Raw genomic sequence first — 13,187 nt, 5'->3', positions numbered from 1 at the left:
GGTGGAGGAGGCAGCTAACAGCGAATGATTCCAAAGCTTCGGAACCAAGCATAAAGCAAGCAAGTCATTGAGAGATTTGATTGGATTATGGCAGTCTGAGCTGACTGACATCTGACTACGGCTGGGCGGCGACTCGACTCCCATGTCCTGCATAAACTAACGCTGACGCTTCATTTATAATATATGTACTTGATACAGTCTTTTTTTCACTCTCTATCAAATGTTTTTTGCCAAAAAATAGCCGATCTACAAGCAACACGACGCGTTGTGAGCTTGTAGATCTGCTATTTTTTGGGCAAATGTTCTGCCCCAGGACAATGGATTTTGATTATCGCGATAATATCGTAAATCGTGATTTCTTTTGTCATAATCATCGTGATCGTGACATTTTCATATCGTCCCATCCCTACTGCCAAGGCGGCACTGTGTTTTAGAATATAGGACACCTTGGCAGCAGGCAGATGACTTTGACCATCAAGTTAGAGAGTGAGGAAGGTTGGCCTTTTCTGCTTGGCTATTATTAGAACTGGAATGGAGTGATATAATTGAATGAATGAGTGGATATAGTTGAGAAAGTGGCAGGGTTTGGCAAGCAGCAATTCTCTATACCGTAAATAGGTCATCAGACAATGAATTGCATCTGCTTACTGTATGACTGACGCTAACGAGTTGATGTTATTATTATTATTGATAATCAGAGATACTTTTTATTTAATTAATAGTAATAATAAAAATCAGTTGGTCACCATGTGGATAGATACCCATCCTACACGTGCGCGCGCGCGCGCGCGCGCGCACGCACACACACACACACACACACACACACACACACACACACACACACACACACACACACACACACAGACACACACACACACACACACACACACACACACACACACACACACGCGCGCGCGCGTGCACGCGCGCGTGCGCATCCTCCCCTCCCCGCCCTTTTCTTGCCATGCCATGCTCCTCATCCATCCATCCATGCTGTCCTCCTCAGAGCCGCCCCATTGGCCCTCGCCTAGCAACCGCATGATAATTTGGCATAATGTGACACCCTCCCACCCCTGATGCATGATGGGGACAGGGTAGTGAGCTCCGCTCCCCGTAATGCCAGCGTATGCTGCTGTGCATAGAGGGAAGAGAAGAGAGGCGGGGGAAAAAAGACAAATGAATTGAAGAAGAGATAAGGGGATTTCACGCTCATATTGATACATGCCTGGTGTCCACCGACTAAACCTGTTATGTGTCCCTGGTGGGTTGCTGACCCCCACCCTCTCTCTCTCTCTCTCTCTCTCTCTCTCTCTCTCTCTCTGATGAGTGATTTATACTCCATTGTGTCACACACCAGAAATAGCCCGATCTACAAGATCACAACGCGTCACGGCACAACCTGTTGTGAGCTTGTAGATCTGCTCTTTCCCGTGCGCGACACTGAGCGGCACCCAGCTAAGTATAAATCCAGCTTTGGTTTATGTGTCCCTGGTGGGTTTCTGCACCCCCCCCCCCCCCCCTCTCTCTCTCTCGCTGACAGAGATAAGGGGACATCCCTTTCTCTCTCTCATCTTCTTCCCGCCGCAATCTGTATGCACATTTATGCACAGACGTCGTACAGACACTGTACACACAGTGAAATGCTCTAGTTTTCATTTAGCGTCCATGTCTACTCTCTCAGGGTTAAACTAACACTGGAGTCCGAGGATGTCACTGTGTACATAACACTGTACTGTACATGCACGCGGTCGAGACCAAAAGGAGACAGGCAATGTGACAAGGCAGCCCCCTCGGCGTCGGTAGGTACTGTAGGACCCGGGCAGGTTCCCAGGTGCCTCCTCCTCCTCCTCCCCCTCCCCCTCCCAACACGCTGAGGCAAGGCAGGCAGGCAGGCAGGCGGGCGGGGGGGGGGGAACAAAGATGGCCGCTGCGTGCTCAGCTTCCTGCCCTCCACGTTGCAGCGTCTGTACGCCGGCGCGGTCGACGTGAAGGGCATTCTGACACTAGACGTCGTGATGTCTGTATTCTTCTCTTTTTTTAATGTCTTTTGTTTGTTTCTGTCTTTGTGTGCCACGTCGTCTGCCTCTTCTTCGGTGGCAGAAAATGAAAAAGGCGGTCTATTGTTTGTCTTTCTGTCTCCCTCCTCCACTTCCTCTACAAACCCACAGCCCCCCCGCTCCCCCACTCGCCCACACTCCCTCCCTCCCTCTCCGTGTTCAACAAAGGGCCGTGTGATTGGGTGAAACAAAAGCTCCCCTGGTCCTGTTTGACCTCTCCTTCATGATGTCAGCCGGTGGGAGACGCACAGCACACCGAGACAGTGAACACACTGACGGACACCGCAGACAGGACGGCTTGTCACGCAGACATGTTCGTTTAACTCGTGGGCTTGGGGCAAATGTAACCCAAATGCACGGGTCCATTTGGTTACATTTGCACACAGTAAAGCTCATGAGGGTATATTTAATTCTGATTTAATCGGTTATTCATCAGTTAATTGATTTGACTGATTAGTTGATTAGTGGTTTTAGTAATTGCCTGTTCATTTGTTCATTTCTTTTAGTTTACCAGTCTCTTTGTTCATTAATTCATCCATTCATTTCATTCATTCATTCATTTTTAATTTATTTTGAATGACTAATGGCCTTCTTTTCCCTGCAATTCCACCCACAGTTTCACAATGAAAACAACGCATGACGAATACAGCTAGTGTCCATTATCGTATTATCGAACACACTGTTTATCTACATTTTAATTTATTAGCGGGTCCCATTGTCTTCTTCCCAGAGACAAATTGGCAGAACGGAGCGGAAAAAATAAACAGCGTCTGTACATGTTAGTGCAGGTCCTTTCTACTGTGTGTGTGTGTGTGTGTGTGTGTGTGTGTGTGTGTGTGTGTGTGTGTGTGTGTGTGTGTGTGTGTGTGTGTGTGTGTGTGCGTGGGTGTGCGTGGGTGTGTGGTGGGAGGGGGATATCCGCACACAATTACCATCAGGACCATCCAATCCCCATTCCCCATGTCCTCTACACGTACTCCCCCTCCCCTCTCTCACTCAGGCACTTCCAGCTGGTTGTATGGGGGGCATTCAGTACACATGTATACTATACGCATGCATGCATACACACACACGCACACGCACGCACGCACGCACAGACACACACACACACACACACACACACACACACACACACACACACACACACACACACACACACACACACACACAGACACACACACACACAGACACACACACACGCTCCTCTTGCTCACACCCACCTTGTGTCCTTGCCTTCCCCCAGCTGGACTCCTCTCTCCTTCATTCATGTATTCACACACCTCAGAAACGGACCCAAATCGACGGGTCCATTTTTATACTCTCAGGGTTCAATTTAGACAGTGGATTTTACAGTGCACTCACACACACACACACACACACACACACACACACACACACACACACACACACACACACACACACACACACACACATGAATTTTGCCTATTTCTGTTGTTCTCATTCACAAACACACATGGTCGGACGCATGCACGTGCGCACACACGCACATTGTCGCAACACAGTCGTCTGTGTTGTAAAAGAACCGGTAAATCCAGGTATAGCAGAGAAGTGAGAGAGAGAGAGAGAGAGAGAGAGACTGTTAGGAGGACACCCTGAAACAGAGTGTGGTTGCCTTGGTAACCATTTCCCTCCCTCCCTTCACTTACAATCTCTCTCTCTCTCGCTCTCTCTTTGTCCCTCCCTCCACCTCTGTGGCTGGTGATGCTCCTCGCTCTCTCTCCATCCTTCCATCCGGTGTGTGCTCTCCTCTCCTGCTGGACGCAGCTCCTCTCCTCTCCTCTCTCTCACACTGCCAGCCCAAAGACACGAGAGGAGGAGGAGACGACAAGAAGCCAGCTGCTCGCTCTCTTCTCTCGTCTTTCACACAGAGAGAGAGAGACAGAGAGAGAGAGAGAGAGAGAGAGACGAGCAATCAGATACCAGAACAGCCAGCCAGCAGCTCAGACCTAGAGCACAGAAGAACATCAACAACAACAGCCAAAAGTAGAACAAGGATGATAAGCATCCTTGGACCATAGAGAACATTGCAAAGAAGAACAAGAACAACAAAAAAACCTATTCTCCTCCATTCTCCTTTTCAAGGAGGGCATTTTTCTTCCTTTCCCCCCCTTTCCTTTTCTACCCCGATTTTTTCCTCTGAGATCCTGGTTTTGTCGAAACTTCTCTGGGATTTCAGGTGAGGCGCGCGTGTGTAGTGTGGTGGTGCCTTGCTTTTTACCGCGTTCCCCGTCATGGCTCACGCGGCCTCCCAGTTGAAGAAGAATCGGGGGGAGGTGGATGTGAATGCTATAGAGGACGAGAAGGAGAAGAGGAGGAAGAATAGGAGAGCGGCGTCCCGGGAGCTAAAGAGAAAGGTACTACTGAGTGTGACGCGAGGCAGGAGTTGACACACCGGTGGCCGCGGCTGCCTAGCTGGGCTGGTGGCTTCACAGGCTCCGCTCAGCTGGCAGCATCACCGGAGCGTGACTCTGTCGCTTTGTGTGTGTGTGTGTGTGTGTGTGTGTGTGTGTGTGTGTAGTGTGTGTGTGTATGTGTCTGCACGACAGCCTATATCTCCGGTGAGCTCGAAACTGTCAAACATGCATACCTGCTGGAGCAAGCACATGCAATGTGCGGAAGTTCCATTTTCAATTATCAGGACACATGCATTCCGCTTTTGATAATGTTCCTCATGTGTTTGTCTTATCTGTGCGTGCGCGTGTGTGTGCGTGCGTGCGTGCACGACCGCATTTATGTGTGCAAAGAGCTTGTGTGTGTCTCAATACACGTGACAGAGGCGTGTGTGTGGGCAGAGGGGGTGTATAACTGTTCAAAGTCAAAGAGATTTCACCTGTTTGTGTTCAATGAGATTTCAGCTGGCTCTGGATCAGGTGAACGCTTTTAAGGTCACTCTATAAGCATTTGCCTCCCACTGCCCCCCCACCCCCGTCTCACTCTGTTAATGTGGTCTGCTTTCAGTAGAATGTGGTGGCAGAAATGTATAGATTGCCAAATATATCTCGTTGGCCTTCCATTCAATGGGTTTGAGCCGAGGGTCTGGTCAGCAAGCTTTCACAGTACATGTGCTAATTCAACTCAACTACAGCTGTCAATCTAACAGCTGAGCTGACTCCCCCATGCTTACTCTCTCACTCTGTCAGCAAATCGTGTACTTCTGTAACTATTTGTATGTTGGCCTTATCTTTAGTACACATCCTTATAAGACCATTTAGGAGAGCATCTCTGTAACTAAGCTGTATGTAAGCAGACATGGCTTCCTTTAACCACCCCTCCATCCATGTCTCTTTGTCTCATTCAATCGGGAAAGCTATTGTTAGCAGTCATGGTTATGGTATACTTTCCTGAGATCAGTGCATCCAGATGGCTGATCTGTAGCTCGGCCCACGTGCTATGGTTCAAATGCAATCATTCCATATTTAAAGACACCTTGTTTTTACGTTCATTGCGTGACAAAACTATGTTGTCAACAGGGAGAGACAAAATAAGCACTGTATACAGTAACTCCTTGCATGTTGTTTTGACTTGGTCATGAGCGAGTGCGTGTGCGTGTATGTGCGTGCGTGCGTGCGTGCGTGCGTGCGTGCGTGCATGCATGCGTGCACGTGTACCGTATGTGGCTCGGTGTGGGTGTGCGCCTGGATGCACAGACAGTTATGTATAATGCATATGCAACTGAGTTATTGATGACGAAGCTTTTCATATGATGGAGCAGAGAACTGTAATGCACGTGGCTACCCCTCTCTCTTTCTCTGTCCTCATCGCTTATCTCATCATCTGTCACATGCTTTTCTCTTCTTTTTCCTTTTTGGATGCAAGTAGATTCACTTCATAGTTCATACAGAGTCAGAGGGTATTTGCAACATAAGCTACCGTCCCAAAAGGGCTGTGCAGTGACTTTGAATGCATCCCTCACTGTCTGCCATACTTTTGTTTCGTAGGTACGGCTAATAGATTAGTTTCGGGGGTAAAAGCATCCCGGCAGGGCCCTCTGTGTATTGGCTGCAGTGAGATTTGACCGTGAGAGATCTGTTCAATAACGGTGACATTTACTGTACTTTGTGCCCATGGGCGCTCGGTTTTGAATTATGCTGCTGGCGACGTTATTCGACCTCGGCACAAACAGCTAGCAGCCAGCCCTGCATGCCGAGGCCCTGCTGCAAGTAGGGCTGTCACGATTATGACATTTTACATGACGATTAATTGTCGCTCAAATAATTGCGATTAACGATTTAATTGTATTTTTTGTCGTTGACAATTACATTTCTGTTCGGCTTTTAGGCTTTGAAGTTGCACATGGCAGATATGACACATAACCTAAATATACAAATAAATATTTGACAACTTTCTACTTAAAAAATAACATTGATAGTGGAAATAGCCGATCTGCTATTTCCACTATTTCTGAAAATGTATATGTATGAACATTTCTCAACATTCACGATTATGACGATTATGACAAAATATTTGCGAATATGTCAAGTAATTGCGATTAGGCGATTATGTAATAATTGTGACAGCCCCACCTGCATGCTGCAAGTTCTTATGGACCAAAACGCCGGCTGGTTTCCACCAAGTTGGACTAACCTTTTCCAAGGGGAATTAATTCATGAAATATGAATGACTTTAACCGTATCCTATGTGTGCTTCAGAGCCCATTTGCATAATGGTCATGATGCCCCTATCATGTGCGTATACAGCGCATGTGTGAGTGTTGGCGAGAATGTCGCATGTGTTTGCGAGAGATGCTGATCCATATAGGATATATTATCATGGTTCTGATTGAGGGTCATATTTCATGTGCAACAGAGAAGGGAGACGAGGAGAGGGGAGAGCAGACGGACGGGGCAGGGGAGGAGAGTTGTATTGATTAGCTTATGCATAGCACCATCCATAAGGATAATCAGCTTTCTCTTCCCACCTCAGCTTGCTGTGTGTCCTTCCCTCTGTCCTCACACCAATCCACTCTGCTCTGCCTCTCTCTCTCTCTCTCTCTCTTATGAGTCTTCTCTCCTCCCCTGTCCCTTTGTGTGGCTTTAGTTTCCGCCTTTCCCTCTCCCTCATTCTGTGTGTGTGTGTGTGTGTGTGTGTGTGTGTGTGTGTGTGTGTGTGTGTGTGTGTGTGTGTGTGTGTGTGTGTGTGTGTGTGTGTGTGTGTGTGTGTGTGTGTGTGTGTGTGTGTGTGTCTCTCTGTTTCTGTCTCTCAGTGTCTTTCTTTGACCGTTAGTTTCTTTACTAGCTGTATTGTTTGGCTAGCTACTTTTCATATTGCGCTGTCAGAAAAGAAAAGCAAAGTCGGACACTAAGGTTAATCTGTTTGTTAGTTGTGTATTTGAGGGAGGAGGGGGTTGGACGTCCTAGCCCTTGTATAGAGGCAATCTACTCGCACGCACGCACGCACGCACGCACGCGCGCACACACACACACACACACACACACACACACACACACACACACACACCCACACACACACACACACACACACACACACAACGCTGGTCAAACACATATCAGAGGTGCTCTTCCTTCACTCAGGGCTGTGCTGGCCGCAGACCAGAGCCCACTTTTTTATTCCTCTTGATGGGTTTGGGTTTGGCTGCCCTTGCTCTTGCATCGTTTACTCCTGCCTGGTGGCCTTCCAAGTCTCTCTCTGAATCACACGTTGCATGGGGAGAGAGAAGAGATGACACGGTCAGTGCCAGAAAGCTATGACAGAGTCAGAGGGATGAGGGAGATGGACAGAAAGGACAGAGACGAGGAGGTTTAACTCGTTTTAGTCAGGAACACTCACGTTAAAGTAGATTTAACCTTTTATTGCAACAAATGGAATACAGTTAGACTTGGCGTTAAAGGGCTCTAATGTTCCCTGAATTTTGTATACATTGACATATTAGCTTGAATTAGCAGACATAAAATCACAAGTATTTGAGACCGACTCATCAAAAGGTGGAGGCTGGGATGGAGGAGGAGGCAGCGAAGCAGCAGCGGATCTGAGGCTCAGATCCAAGACAAGCAAAAGCCATAGTGAATGCAAGCCCTATTTAAAGGAGCCTCCCTTACTGTGCGTGAGCTCTGATTGGATTATGACTGTGATGGTATGATCAGCAGATCTGTGAATGGAAAGGAAAGGAAAGGATCTGACTGACAGCTGAGGTGTCCTGCATGCATAAACTAACGCTATAAGCTTAATTTATTACCCAAGCCCGAGTTTCCAGAGTTATTCCCATTGTCTTTGCGTGCCCAGGCCCGAGTTTCTCGAGCTATCAATTAGATTTGATTCAAAACAATCCAAAATGGGATCGCCGCACCAGGGTTACTAAGTAACCTAGAGCTGGTGCTTCCGTTCTGGGCCCAGAACCAGAACCGGATATGCATTTTTGGGGGTTGGGACAACAACACGTTTCTCTGTGGCCACTTTCTCCTGCGTTTACTTCCTTGTTACATGCAGCAGCATTGCTAGCAGCAATGCTAGACATAGACATCAAAGGGGGCTTGAGCCCCTGCCCTTTTATCCGTCTGTAAAAAGTGCCCTCTCTTCTAGACCATGAATGCAGTTTTTACTATGGTGAAAGAAATGCAAATGCCCTCTTTCCATGCCTTACCTGAAGGCAGCATTCAAGAGAATTGCCTTGTTCTCCAGTATTGCCTTTTTTATGCTTAGTTTAGTGTGTTATGAAGTACCGAAAATAGGCGACCTCCATGCTCACAACGCGTTGCGCTGCGACGTGTTGTGAGCTTGGAAGTCTATGCTATTTTCAATATTTTCACCACAAGCCCTTTTAGAAATTCAGCCCCTGCCTCTCGAACATTCTCTGCACGTCCCCGACGATGGACACACACGACACGTGGCCACGTTAAAAGGTAAGAAAATCGTGGCATACAACGCAGTCAATGAGTTAATAAATGAAAACAAATCACAGATACGTACAGACAACGAGAGACAATGACATAGATAAGGAGACGAGTGGGTCAGTGGGGGGGTCGGGGGTAAAGACAGTGAGAATGAAGAGAGAGAGAGCAAAAAAAGAAAATGGAAACACTGAGAGAGAGAGAGGGGAGTGTTTGAGAGATGGGAAATAGCTGAGCTCGTGAGGTCTGCCATTCTTATCAGGCACCACTCAGTTGAGTGTAGACCCTTAATGGATTGCTGGGGCGTCTGGGGAACAATCGTGGCTACTGCTGCTGTCTCACCCCTCTCAGACCCTTAACCACATTAACCCTGGTGTCCCTAGCAAAACATTGCTAAACAGTAGACATGTCTATAAGCTAGATCAGGTAGCTTTTGCTATTTGCTATCAGTCATACAACAAAGCATGTACATTATATGAGGCTTAAAGTGGTGCACGAATGCATGCATTTCAGAGGTGCTCTTCCTTCACTCAGGGCTGTGCTGGCAGCAGACCCCGAGACCACTTTTTGAGCGGTGGTCACAACGCTCCTATACGTGGCCGTGTGTGTGGGTCTGTCTGTCTGTCTGTTTGTCTGTCTGTCTGTATGCGTGTCTGTATGTAGCCTACAGTACCTTTTGTGACCACACATGTTAAGGGAGGGGCGCTGTTGTTCAGGCCAGGCCAGACACACACACACACACACACACACACACACACACACACACACACACACACAATATATATATATTTGTTTTGCTGTTGCGCAGCCTCCACGACCACCGCTCAGTTCACACGGGTGTGATTTTTTATTCCTTTTGATGGGTTCTGGTTTGGCTGCCCTTACAGTATATACGGCTTAAGAGGTTAAGGACATGGTTCCCCCTGCATAGAGCAGGGGTCTTCAACAGGGGGTCCGGTACCCCTAGGGGGTCCTCAGAGTTACTACAGGGGGGGCCACCAAAGCTTTTTTTTTTTTTTTGAGCGGTGGTCACACCGTCTCCATAGCATGGCCGTGTGTGTATGTATGTATGTATGTGTGTGTGTGTGTGTGTCTGTCTGTATGTAGCCTCTGGTGTAGCCTGAGTACCCTGGGTGACCAGAGAGGTGCTGTTGAGTCTAGCCTGCCCTGAGCATCAACTGCAATACACACACACACACACACACACACACACACACACACACACAGGCATCCCCCCCCCCCCCCCCCCCACCACCGCTCAGTTCACACGGGTGTGATTTTTTATATATTAACCACTCGAACCCTAGCGTCCATATTCGGAGAACTTTAGCCAAAAATAGCAGATGTACAAGCTCACAACGCCTCGAGCTTGTAGATCGGCTATTTTCAGCAAAGAGCTTCGGTGTAGAGGGGAAAAAGAGCAGTCAGAGTGAAAGGTCGTGTTTATTAAGTATTGATGGTTCAAGTGGTCAAATATCTGTAAACACAAATTGACATGAATCTAAAACACACTGATGATTGTGCTGTCAAAAGATGAAACTATATGGAATCTATTAACTATTAGGTTGTGGGGGTCCCTGCTTCATCTCCCTCTCAACGAGGGGTCCCTGGGCTGAAAACGTTAAGGACCCCTGCTGTATGTGTGTATGTATGAGGTGCGTGTGCGTGTGTGTATGTGTGTGTGGTGTGTGGGTGCGTGCGTGTAAAGTTTAACAGTGATCCGAATGGGTCCATGCATGGGCCATTTTTATACTGCAGAGACAGATAGGGAGATTGTGCACGGCTCTTCTGCAGCCACATTGCAGGTCATCTTAAAGTCTGAACGGGAAACCCCTGTTACGTTACATAAGTCCTCCAAGCTGCTTTACTTCTAATGACATTATCTAGAGCTGGGTGCCTAGGAGCCCCGGCTGGATTCCCTGAGAGAGAGAGAGAGAGAGAGAGAGAGAGAGAGAGAGAGACATAAACAGAAACAGAGAGAGAGAGAGAGAGAGAGATGGCCCTCACCCAGGGGCGTCACACCAAATTCTGGGCCCTGGGTACTAGGATTCACTGCGGCCCCCCCATGAATGTTAACTATTGAAAAATAGCAGATATACAAGCTCACAGCGCGGCTGCGAGCTTGTAGATCTGCTATTTTTGAAAAATTGTGAAAATGTGTGCAAGAAACCTATGTTTCTATGTCAGTGATGCTCAAACTTTTTCATGTCGAGGACCCCCAAGATGATTTGTATTTGGCCACGGACCTCCATCTCAAAATATTTAGTTCCAGGGACCCCCCCCCCCCCCCCCCCCCCCCAGAAGCAAAATTTGAGTTACAAAGTAAAAAAATACATATATTCAAAGATTTGCTTACATTTTCACGACTTTTCAAAAAAAATAGCAGATCTACAAGCTCGCAGCGCGGCACTCGGTGCCGCGCTGTGAGCTTGTATATCTGCTATTTTTCAATAGCTAAAGTTACTAGGGCCCCTCCACCTTGGGCCCTGGTAACTCAGTCCCACTTTCCTACCCCTTGTGCCGCCCCTGCCCTCACCCCTCAGCAACTCTGGCATGAGTCGCCTGCTGCTGCCGTGTCCCAGTTTACATGCTGCACCACCAGTCCACCACGCACACTGGTGCTGTACCTATATCTGTCATCACACTTATATGGGCCATCGACTACCTTGTGCACAAGCTTATTATTTATCATAGTGCCTCCCTCTGGTGCTGTATTGATTCTGTAAGTGAGTTAGGCCACCACTTGTCTGACGTCTCTGTGAATGTGTGTAAAGTAGTTTTGACGGGAGTGTGGCTCAGTAGGATAATAGGGCCTGTGTGTCTTTTGTTTCGTTTGTTTCTGTGTTTTTGCAGAGCTAGTCTTTCAAACCACGCCGCGCTGGATCAATCCACGCAAAGGTTCTGGTGCACATGTAAGCCTCCATACATGTATGTTTATACTGGATGGCCAAAATGTTTGTTGGGAAAATGAAAACGAAAAATGTGTGTTCAACACCAAAACCTCTACTATTCTACTATCTACTATTTCTACTATTTCTAGGTAAAAAAAAAACCTATCTCGACAACATGCAGATAGGAGGTTTACTTTTGACCTAGAAATAGTTGGGCTATTTTTTTGTTAAATAACTCTTTTTACAGCACTTAATTATGCTTCTTTTGAGAGCAAGACATTCTACAGGTCTGTTACAAGTATTACCATTAACATTTTTTATCAACTCACCCTCATGGTTTCACCACCTGACACCAATCATTAGCAATCAACCAGGCAGTGCAGATAGGAGGTTTTGAGCTTCATCATTTTGCCACGTTTGCAAAACTGTCAAATGTCATGTTCTAGTCACATGACATTTTTTGCAAAATGAGGGGCAGAACGATCTTGCAGACAGACTGACCATGTGCAGCATAGCCTGTTGTCCTCTTTTCAGGTGAAATCCAAAAATCATGAAATTTGCAGATAGGAGGTTTTGCATTTTGGCCATGGGGTGTCAGTGGGCTCGAATCAGATTGACACCTTTCCCAATATTGGAGTCATACTGTATGTCATAGATACGTCACAGAGTGGCCACATGGGAGCCACTGTCATTAGAACCTGTCTTGTTGTTGTATGTGTTTTAAACTTTTTTTTGTTCAATTGCCTTGCCTCACTAGTATCTACAGTATATCCACTCAACTGACAATAAGAAAGTTATCCCAAAACTGCAGTTGGGACGGCCAGTCCACTTCCATTAAAATAGTCCACTGGTGATTAGTGAAATTGAGCACGTCACGTCAATGAGGTGATTAATTATTATCCTCCAGCCACCTCAGCACTTCATCAATGATGAGGATCCACATCGCGGTGAGGCGTGCTGAATGTAAAGTGTGACTTCTTGTGGCGACCTTTTTGCTATAAAACGTACAACAGGAGGGATGTCAGAGGCCGCCGGCGTTGCGCTCTCCGTCTCTCCTCCCTCAGAGCGTGCCCATGGTAACAATGGCAAGCCAGGAGTCCCAGGGAGGCCCATAATAGGAAAACTAGACTCTGGAGGTTAGCAGGGGAAGAGAGGTGACAGAGTCATGGTGAGGAACCACGCGACGGGGGAGTGTATGTTTTAATGGTTTGTCTCTAATGCTCCTTTCTTTCTTTCTTTCTTTCTTTCTTTCTTTCTTTCTTTCTTTGCGTTTTGTTTAAAACAAATCCGCCACGTGTGTGCCAAGCCCCCATTCGCCTCCCCCTTCCCGTCAGCCCATAAAAGATGGAGGTTAATGAATTCGGCACTCATGC

General features: G+C 47.3%; 1 protein-coding gene across 1 annotated transcript in view; it reads left to right on the top strand.

Moving 5' to 3' along the window:
- Positions 1-4,309: 4,309 nt before the first annotated feature.
- Positions 4,310-13,187, top strand: part of LOC308297289 (ankyrin-3-like) — a gene marked incomplete at both ends in the record, with an annotated part of 206,468 nt that continues 197,590 nt past the window's right edge. Inside the window, one exon of the mRNA XM_080740702.1 lies at positions 4,310-4,432. Within this exon, the coding sequence (XP_080596828.1) occupies positions 4,310-4,432 (123 nt within the window). The remainder of the gene's footprint in view (positions 4,433-13,187) is intronic.

This window comes from Nannobrachium achirus (assembly GCF_963921795.1).
Source record: "Nannobrachium achirus genome assembly, chromosome: 13".
Lineage (NCBI taxonomy): Eukaryota > Metazoa > Chordata > Actinopteri > Myctophiformes > Myctophidae > Nannobrachium > Nannobrachium achirus.
This window is presented reverse-complemented; position numbering and strand designations above follow the sequence as displayed.